General features: G+C 33.2%; 1 protein-coding gene across 1 annotated transcript; it reads left to right on the top strand.

The window, feature by feature from the left end:
* Positions 1–1222: 1222 nt before the first annotated feature.
* LOC113380872 (putative uncharacterized protein DDB_G0285119) lies at positions 1223–2902 on the top strand. Its single transcript, XM_026619935.1, has 3 exons — positions 1223–1531; positions 2171–2278; positions 2327–2902. Exons 1-3 carry the CDS (start codon positions 1223–1225, stop codon positions 2900–2902), a joined length of 993 nt encoding a protein of 330 aa, XP_026475720.1.
* The last annotated feature ends 7905 nt before the right edge of the window (positions 2903–10807 follow it).

Here is a 10807-nt window from a genome sequence, read left to right as displayed (position 1 = left end):
TCTAGACCTTTTTATCCTATATGTGGGGTAACTTGTAACGGGCAGGTGGCAAAAGGTTTAAAGCCTTATTATAATTTTAAATGTATTTTACAAAATAATTACATTTTTAACTGATGCTAAAACTACCAACGGAAGATAATACTTTTATTATGGATTTTCAAAGTTTACCGTTTATCTCCCCCATTTCAAAGATTATCGTTTTCAAATCAAGTTTGTAGCTGGCTATACATCTTTTTTCCTCTACTTTCAAATATTGTTGTTAAACAATGCTTAACTTTACTGATATTTGACAAAATGTCCCTTTGATCGATACCAAATTTAGGTTCTGAATTTACATAAGATAAATAAAAAATAATATAACCTAGAAAATGCTTTATAAATACCAATGAGTATATAATTATACAAATAAGATCTTTCAGAGCACCGTGTTCGAGAAAAATATGCCAAAAAGTGCATTTTCATATTAACATTTCAAAAGAGTTGATATTTTGAGTTTCTAGTAACACTTGCGGCCCGTTTACTAACGTTTTTATACGTAAATAAAACTACAAACAAAGCTACTTACTACAATTTAATCATAATTAAATAATATTCACGTAAAATATCCTATTGAACGTAATTGAACATCATCTGTCAAAAACGTTTGACATTTCACGGATTAGCAACCGTCCTTTGTTTTATTTACATTACGCTTCTACAAAAATTTTCAAATTAAAAATGTAAAGTTTCTACGCGGATTTGAAATATTATCTCACCTTTTGGACAATTTCTGGATTGGCACGAATTTTTCAAGACTAAGACTGGCCAAATCGATTCAGCCGTTTTCGAGTTTTATTCGGACATTTGAAAGACAGCTCCATTTTTATATATAAGATATAATAATAAACTAGCTACAAATATAACTAATTTACAGTAAAATATAACCAAACACTTCTCTATCACTAAAGCATATAAAACAATATTCTTAATCTTACGTTGAACGAATGCATGTGTATATTATTGATTGTTCAGATCTAATCTAAACAGGGGGCTGAATCCAACGTCTTACGAATGACTTAAAATTCAATCCACTACTGTGAAGATTGATATTATTTGATTTGTGTGAATTTGCCATTACTTGCATAAATAAAATATGATAGAGTCAGCAACGAGCGTTCGAACGATAAAGACCTCAGTGTTGAATAGTGAGTAATCCGTAGCAGGTAGTTGAAATAGTGACATCATGGATAGCGGACCCTACGGAGAGGGTCCCGACGATGACCGTGAACAAATACAATTAGGTCCGTGCATAGGAAACGCATTGCGTATATGTTATGGAGAAGATATGGAAACTGAATCAAATGCTAATTTAAATAAATTAAATAGTGATATTACACCTAAAGGAACAATCAATTCAGTGCAAGAAAGTGACGTTGTAGCAAACAACGAAATGAAAACAATATCAAATCTAGTAACGACTCGAGGGAAAAACAGTGCTAGTGAAAATCTCACAGGGGACAAACCTTCCCAAGAAACTATTAATAATAATGAGGTAATTAATACTATTGAAAATTTAAAAACCAACGATAAGATTAATGAGAATACATATGAAAAAAATAATCAATCGAAAAATACTAAAGTATTTAAAACAGTGTCATACACAGAAAAAGACATAGGACCATTTTTAATTTATGTGGAATCGATGAACAAAAAAATAGGCAAACTACACCACATGGCATTAGGAAGAAAGATATTTAACAAGCACCCAGAGATGGACAAATATATAAAGGAAATTAAAGCTATCGGAATTAACAAAATCAAAATTGAATGTTATGACTACAAATTCACAAACAAGTTGGTAGCGGACCATATATTCTCAGAGATCGGCGCAAGGGCATATATACCACTATCTACTGTAATAAAAAAGGGAGTAATATACGACGTAGACACCGAGCTATCAGAAGAACATATTTTGAAACATATAAAATCTGAAGTGGAAATATTAGAAGTCAAACGAATTCTTAAAAAACAAAACAACAATTATGTAAAAACGCCCGTATGCGTTCTAACTTTCAGAGGCCAAAGGTTACCTGAGAAAGTAACAATACATGCGGTGAAGTGTCGGGTGAGTCAATACAACAAAATAATCCAATGTTATAACTGTTTACGTTATGGTCACGTGACCACACAGTGCCGAAGTAGTGTCAGGTGCGGACATTGTTCGGGTAACCACAACTACAAGGAGTGCGATAACAGAGAGGAAGAGCCCAAATGTGCATTATGTGGCAATGGACATCAGGCAATTAACAAAAATTGCGAAGTCTACAAAAAACAAATTAAATTAAAGGAAATAATGGAATTTAATAATGCAAGTTATAATGAAGCAAAAAGGATTTTGGAGAACCGCCCCTACGCAAATATAATTACAACTAGACTAGACTTACAAAACAAAAAAGTTTTTCCCGATATTCAAGATCACCAACAACGCACAAGAGACAAAGAACCAGAAAATACGGAAGTGAATCAGCCCAAGAAACGGAGACTACACAATACTAGCGTTGAGACACCAGCCATAGACAACAGCATTAAAAACTCCAATAATAACAATAAAACAGAAAACGATGCACGAAAAGCGTCACCTAATATAAATAAAATACCATTTAAAAAAAATGAAAACGTAAATACGAAAATGACAAAAGAGGACAACAGAGATAAAACGAAAGAGAAGGATGTTAGAACGACGAATATACAGAAAAGAGGAATACAACCAAATCCAAGCACATCAGAGCAAATATCTCTGAACCACATAATCAAAAGACTAAAGGATGTTTTTAACCCTACCAACCAAAAAAATAATCAAGTGCTAATGGCCATAATTAATCGGATGGAAAGAGATCAGATAAACCTAACAAATCCGAAATGACAAGAATGATACAGGAATTGAAAATATTGCAATACAATTGTAGATCAGTGTTTGCCAACAAAGGCTGCATTGAACATTTTCTATACGAGAAAAAGATTCAAATAGCGGCCTTCTCAGAAACATGGTTAAAAGGTGGTAACAACTGCACTTTCAGAGGTTACAAGATCTTCCGCAACGATAGAAATGATGGATATGGAGGTACGGCTATAATAGTCAAGGATGATATCACGGTACTCAATACAGAGAACATTAATATAGGCACAATAGATGTAAGCAAGTGCCAAATCAAAAGAATAACACTTATGTTCTGTAACACCAAATTGACCATTATATCCATTTATGTTGCACCAAACAGCAATATCTCAGTAAGTCAATGGAATCATTTATTGTCACAGTTCCAAAGCCCATTTATTTTGTGCGGTGATTTTAACGCCCACCATTATGCATGGGGTGGTAAATGGAATAGCAGAATGGGAATTAATTTACTAGAATCCGTAGAGTCCAATGACTTATTTATACTCAATGATGGAAATCCAACTTTGAGATCTAAAAACAATTTTACAGCAGTTGATATATCATTTTGCTCTCAGGACATAGCGCACAAAATAGATTGGAGTGTAATCGATGAGTCTCTGGGCTCAGATCATTACCCCATAATTCTAACTCTGAAACAAAAAGAAGTACCACAACCCCAAAATAACGATCTTGGATGGAACCTCAATAAAGCAGACTGGGAAAAGTATCAAATACATCTAGAAGATGAACTAAATGGATTTTGTGTAAGTGACCCCGTGAAAGCGTACACAGATTTTATACGGATAATTAACTCAGCGGCAGAAAAAAGCATTCCAAAAAGGAAAAAATTGATAAATACTAGGTTCATTAAACCAGTGTGGTGGGATGACGAATGCAATCAGCTAATAAAGGAACGGAGAGAGAGTGAAAAAGCTTATAGACAGGAATCCAACTATAAAAACTATTTAACGTGTGAGAATATAAACAAGAAAATCAAAAACATTTTCAGGAAGAAGAAAAAAGACAGTTGGAAGGAATACGTCAATAAAATGAATCCAAATACTTCAGTCAAAGAAGTATTTGGAATGATTAGACGTCTCAAGAAACACACGAATGGGACCGACACATATAGTAATATCCCTGAAGAAATTAGTGAAGAAATCATCGACTATCTATCACCACTGGGAGCCAAAAATGACTTAGGCAATGGAAATAAAACTGTCCTGGAAAGAGAAACAAACAATCTGATGGAACCATTCTCATTGTGGGAACTGGAAATAGCTATCAAGAGGAGCAACAACACAGCTCCTGGAAAAGACGGCATATCATATTCAATGATTGCAAATTTGACACCACAAGCCAAAAGTATACTAGTAGATATAATTAATAAAGTGTGGCTGAATCCAGAAGCAATAGAAGATTGGGGGCAACAAGTAATAATACTTATCAGAAAAATGAATAAACACCCAAATTTAGTTTCATCGTATAGACCCATATCTTTGGCTTCCTGCATTGCAAAAGTCAAAGATAGAATGATCAAGAGAAGATTAGAATGGTGGGTAGAAAAGTATGACATACTTCCCAAATCCCAATGTGGATTTAGAAAGGGCATGGGAACATATGACAACCTAACGATCTTTATATCAGATCTATATCTATCAATGGCAAAAAACAACTATGTCGTTGCGCTATTTAGCGATATTAAAGGTGCGTACGATAACGTCCTACCAGATGTGCTGGAAGATACTTTGGCTAACACTGGACTACCAGGAAAATTCATAAACTCAATTACGACCAACATCCGAGAAAGAAAGATATTTTTCCGAATAAATGGGAAACTGATAGGGCCGAGAAAAATCTACAAAGGCCTACCACAGGGAGAAATTCTTAGCCCCATCTTATACTCAATTTACGTAAGAGACATAGAAAAAATATGGGAAACAGGTACCAAAATATTACAATTTGCAGATGACGTCGTAATATATATAGAAAAATCAAGCCTCCAGGAAGCCTATGAGGTGATGAGCCGTAACATAGATCTCTTCCACGAATGGCTCGCAAGGAAAGGACTTGTATTGTCGGACGAAAAAAGCTCAATCGGAATCTTTACAAGACGCAGGAAGCTAGAAGAAAGAACAGCACTAACGACTAAATACCATACAATCAAAATACAAGAAAATAATAAATTTTTGGGCGTCACATTTGACAAAAAACTATCTTTCAAAACACATATAAATCAAGTAATCACAAAAATTGAGCCAAAAATCAACATTTTACGTATGGTAAATAGGACCTGGTGGGGAGCTCACCCTACCACAGCCCTGAATTTATATAAAACAATAATTAGACCATTATGGGAGTATGGAAGCCTAGCTTTCAGTAACTCTTCTCACTGCAGGAAGCTAGAAAAAATTCAATATAAATGTTTGAAACTGTGCATAGGGGCAATGATCTCCACACCTACAAACGCCTTGTTGGTGGAATGTGGAGAAATGCCTTTACATTCAAGATTCCAATATTTAAGTGATAAATTAGATTAATAATAAAACAATCGAAAATATCAAGAATGTAGCCATAGATACATTAACAAGTGACTATTGGAGAAATCGTCCAAAACCAAGCTTGGTATATAGCTATATAAAAGTAATTGAAACAAGAGGAGACACAAATAAATACAATAAACACCCGTATTATAACTTTTTCACATTAGACAACAGCTATACGATAGAAAAAATATTCAATACGAATACAATCAACATAGAGGATTATAAAGTTATATTTACAGACGGATCAAAAATTAATAACAAAACTGGCTGCGCTTTATTTTATGAAAACGAGAATATCAAAATAGGATATAAACTACCAGACTTCGTTTCAATTTGGTCAGCCGAGCTAATAGCTATAAAAAAAGCAATTGAATATATAGAAAGCCACAAAATCACTAAAGTGGTCATCGTTACCGATAGCAAAAGCTGCATAGATAAACTGAAAAATCTATTCCTTACTAATCGACTAAGCGAAACATTAGTATATGAAGTATGGAATAGACTTATACAGCTATTGGAGAACGGGTATACAGTCAAATTATTATGGACGAGATCGCACTCCGGTTCTAGTGGAAACGATGAAGCGGACTCAATAGCAAAATGGGCAACAGAATACGGAACTATGATCAACCTAGCCACTAGGAAAGACTATATAAATAATTCAAAAAAAAAATACTGGACAAATGGCAAGAGCAATGGAACAGATCGTCGGAAACAAAGGGACGATACTACAAGGCAGTCAACCCCAAATTGAAGATGAAACTGTGGTTCCGAAAATATGCAGATGAAAACAGAGGTACCATCGTAACAATAACAAGACTAAGGCTTAACCATGGCAACTTCCCTGCACACCTGAAGAGGCTGGGCATAATAGAGTCAGAATCATGTCCTTGTGGAGCATCAAGCGGAACATCTGAACACATCATACTAGAATGTAGTATATTTGAGGCAAGCAGGGCTAAATTGTTAGAGGAACTACACTCTATAAAAACACTGATTGAACCCTTTAATTTGACATCATTATTGCAAAATCTGAACTGTTATCCTAACATAATTAGGTTTGTTAATAATAGTAAAATAAAGTTGTAAGTGACCAATATACTATATATGTTACCTGTATTTTGTACATTATGTATGTGGCTAAATGTTTACCAGAGGCCAATAAAAATATATAAAAAAAAAAAAAATATGATAATTTTGTATGTGTATAAAACTCGTTGTGTAGTTTATTTTGATAATAATTAAAATCTAAATCGCATATTTATTATCTAAATGAGTTTTTGATATTTCATGAACAAATTTGCTCTCAGCGCTTAGTCAAAAATAAACAAACACTCAAGACCCATACGCACAGCATCTTGATAAGTCGATACGCTAAACACGGACACATGTTTCGAACTCAAGTCAGTATGATTCAGTTTGAGTCATATGAACTCGGATAAATTCATACCGACTTGAAGTCGGGATAAGTCGGTTTGAGTCATAGGAACTCGAATCAATTCATAACGACTTGAAGTCGGGATAAGTCGGTTTGAGTCATAGGAACTCGGATGAATTCATATCGACTTGAATGCGGTTAAAGTCATATAAATTGGAGTCGGGTGATACATTTAAGCGTATTAAAGGCGGGTGACTCGCATGATTTAATTCAAGATTTATTTTTTATATTTATTATTATTATTTTTTATATTTATTATTATTATTATTTATATTATTATAATATTGAATTAAATTAAAACATTTTTTATATTTATGAAAATTAATGTTCACACATGTTTTATCACAGTAAATATTTCGCGGCTTGATACGAGTTGATTCGAATCAAGTAAAATCTGATTCGAATCAAGTCGTTAAAGGCTTGATTCGAATGATTCGAATCACTTGATTCGACTTGGCACATCACTAATATATACATTCATACGCACATATACACACAAATAATATATACATGCTCACATACGCATGCATTTTTTTCGATATGATTAATTGTTATGTATACAAACTCACCATAAGAAGCCAAAATTACAAACCACAAAAGAAAGAAATTTATGAGAAGAGCTCTCAGACAGCTCCGTTTCTTCTACAGCCTTATCAAATGCTTTATCCGACCGAAAGTGGGGCCAGGGAGCTATCTTTTCATGAAATAAAAGAAAATTTCGTGGAAAAACACGGATGCCATCGGAAAATTCCACCACATGATAAATTCAATTCATCTTATTTGCTAAAACAAAATGTAGAAATAGTAGAATGTGTAAAACTTCACACTTAACGATTCAGGTTTTCATAGTTAAATTTATACTTATATGCCATTTTGTCCGTATAAAAATTACTTGTTGACCAGTTCGAAAAAACAATAATAATCTTAACTAACAAATCTGGAAAAAACACGTGACGCGGTTTTGAAACACTAGCGACGACGTTTACTAAGCGGCTCCGATGAACACTAAGCAATATGATGAAAAAAAAAGAGTGCGCGTAAGGATCACACGCGATTGAAGTAAAACTTATTTGCAATTATATTGTATCAAATTTAAGTTGAGTAAAATAAATGCATCATATAAAAATTTTCAATAATGTTTATTAGTAATATGGTAACACTCGTGATGCACACATTTATTAGTGTCGTCAATCATTATACACATTTATATAATGATAAATTATAAATTATATATTTATGATTACATTAAAAATATGTATAATATTTACAAACAATAATGTAATCAAAGTCGTACTTGAAATATGACATGATTGTTTTAAAGTAATTGCTGATTAATAAATTCTATAATATTCATTCACACAGTGGATTATGTTAAACAACGCCAAAACAAATATTGTTTTTGCAAATTAACTCATCCTGTAACAATTGTGTTTGAAGAACTTCATGTAATTAAAATTAACATACATTCATTTACTGTTTGTATTTTTTTACTTTTTCGCTGACGATATAATCTCATTCCTTGAACAGCTGTAATATCCGTCTTGCCTAACAAATTGAAGCCATACTTTTATATTTGTTTTATTTATCAAGCCCTGCACATAGCTTGATCTATAAATCATTTGCTTTTTTTATGTGAACGTTAATGCTATGATCATCATCAATATTACGAGGTAATAAATTAACCATATTATTAATGTCAACAGGCACATTTAAAATTTGGCAAAGCATTCTAAATTGTCCATTTGCATGTCGCAATCGTCTAATTTGCATGAAACACAACCTAGGTGAAATTAACCTTACAGATACAGTATCTAGTTTAGGTAGATAATTTGGTATAGGTGGAAATACAAACCCGTTAAACTTACACAAAGTGGGAATTTTACCCGAGTTTAATATCTTTCGACAAGTTTGACATCCAACCTGATTATTTTATCCAACCTAACCCATGTCGCGCCTAAAGAAGTTTTACTTCAATAAATGTTTAGAGACTACGAGCTAAATACAAAACCCAAGTGAAAGTGGACACATTTTGTTTTGTTTTTGACATATGATTTGACATTTGATGTATTTTTTGTTTTGCTCGCAGACTAGATCGAATAATTGCGATAGCTGCGCTTACAGCGTCGTAGTGTTCAACTTCGCGTTGGCGTTTTCGTTGCATTTGTACGGATTTACACCCGTGTCGCGCCTAATGAATTTTTACACCCATATCGCGCCTAAAGAAGTTTTACTTCAAAAAATTGTTGGCGCACTGTTTAATAGAAGCGACAACACCGAACATAACAAGAAATTATCAAAATTATCAAAACAATAACAATTATTTACAACACTTGGTATATATAAATATAAATATTAAAAGCAAAAATATATAAAACTAATAAATATAAAAAAAACAGCAAGTTTAAAATCATTCAGGATAAATGAAGCAAAGGAAGTGCGATCTTTGTATCATTTAATTATCAGATATAATGAATATTTTACTTTTCATATTTTTCATATGCCAAACTTGTACACTTGAAAGATCATATACTTTATATATACCAATAAATGATGAACGACAGGGTATTGTATAGACATCTTCCATCATTTTAAATAGTTGGCCAATGACAACTGCTTCTCCATTTATGCAAGCAATTTTGCAGGTATAGATGATGGCGCCATCAGTTAATGAGCAGTATCGATCAGCTTCTCTTTTTGATGTTGATTACAGCACTTTCACATTTTAGTTTTTTAAATTGTGCAATTTCACAGGAAGAGAAAATGGTCCATTCGAATGTTCTGTTGATAAGCATGGGGAGAACTCAATATCATTATCATAATCATCACATTTATCTTCATATACTTTGTGCGAATGGTATCCTTGATACTCATGTTATCTACGAGCAATTTGTTGCAGGGGCCTTTTTGATTTTTGTATATATTTCTTTAAGGTCTGCATGTAATTTTCAAACTTGAAGGCACTGAAATTATCTAATGAACCAAATCTTCGAACATCATCTGTTAAGTGGATTAAACTATGCACATTGTGTGAAACAAAATGCTCTGCATAAAGAACTTTAAATCCATTAACAAAATATGTTTATAAGGATTTACTATAATCCAATAAAAATTCATCAGATGGGCCACGAGAACTTAAAATTGTGATAGCAACATGCAGACTTAGAAAATCATTATAAAAATCTGTTGATATTACGGATTTAAGGACAATTGGGCAGAAACTGCCTATATTCTGTAGCTTTCCACGAATTGAGGAATCTCAGAGATCGTGGGCGCCTACTAAATTCAACAGGAATATTCCTCATTCCTCTTAATTTATCAGATAATTTTTTTATTTGTGTAGTACGTATTCTACACATTAAATCACCACTGATCCATATATCAAGCAACTGGCCCACAACACACACCTGTGCATAAGAAATGCAGATAATCTAAGAGAACGTTCGAAACAAAACCTATATTAGGAATTTTCATCAATCTTGAAGAATTGACGAATTGAAGAATAATGAGATCAGGTACACCTGCTGCATCCGCACCTGCACGTTATAATAATATAAAAGTTGATCCATTTTGAAAATGTATTAGTTTATTACTTTCACTATTAGATGTGACGCTCTCTGAATCTGATAGCGCTGCACTTTTCTTTTCCTCAACCCCCTGCCAGACTCCTCATGTGAGGTGTATACGGAATCTACAGCGGGTTTTCTCGCCGACTTATATGTGTCTAGATCGATTATCAAAGTTAAGATAGTTTCCAACACTTCATTACTTGACATTTAAAAGTTATTTCTTACCATAAAACCCGAAAAATGTAATTTCCTTTTTAACCCATTTCGATTTATTAACAAGAGTTTGCTTCGCCTCTTGAGCGGAAAAGCAAAACTTCATATGTTCAGGAGGGCACCATAT

Source organism: Ctenocephalides felis, unplaced genomic scaffold (genome assembly GCF_003426905.1).
Source record: "Ctenocephalides felis isolate EL2017-DRISC unplaced genomic scaffold, ASM342690v1 CF-g0.4_SCAFFOLD_02436, whole genome shotgun sequence".
NCBI classification, from domain to species: Eukaryota; Metazoa; Arthropoda; class Insecta; order Siphonaptera; family Pulicidae; genus Ctenocephalides; species Ctenocephalides felis.
The sequence above is the reverse complement of the archived record's forward strand: the minus strand, read 5'-3'. Positions and strand labels throughout refer to the sequence as shown.

Bases quoted from the DNA above. Each gene is read 5' to 3' on its own strand.
- LOC113380872 (XM_026619935.1), top strand. From the start codon at position 1,223: ATGGATAGCGGACCCTACGGAGAGGGTCCCGACGATGACCGTGAACAA. The intron at 1,532-2,170 runs GTAATTAATACT...GTGACCACACAG, and splicing joins AAACTATTAATAATAATGAG to TGCCGAAGTAGTGTCAGGTG. The intron at 2,279-2,326 runs GCAATTAACAAA...ATTAAATTAAAG, and splicing joins TATGTGGCAATGGACATCAG to GAAATAATGGAATTTAATAA.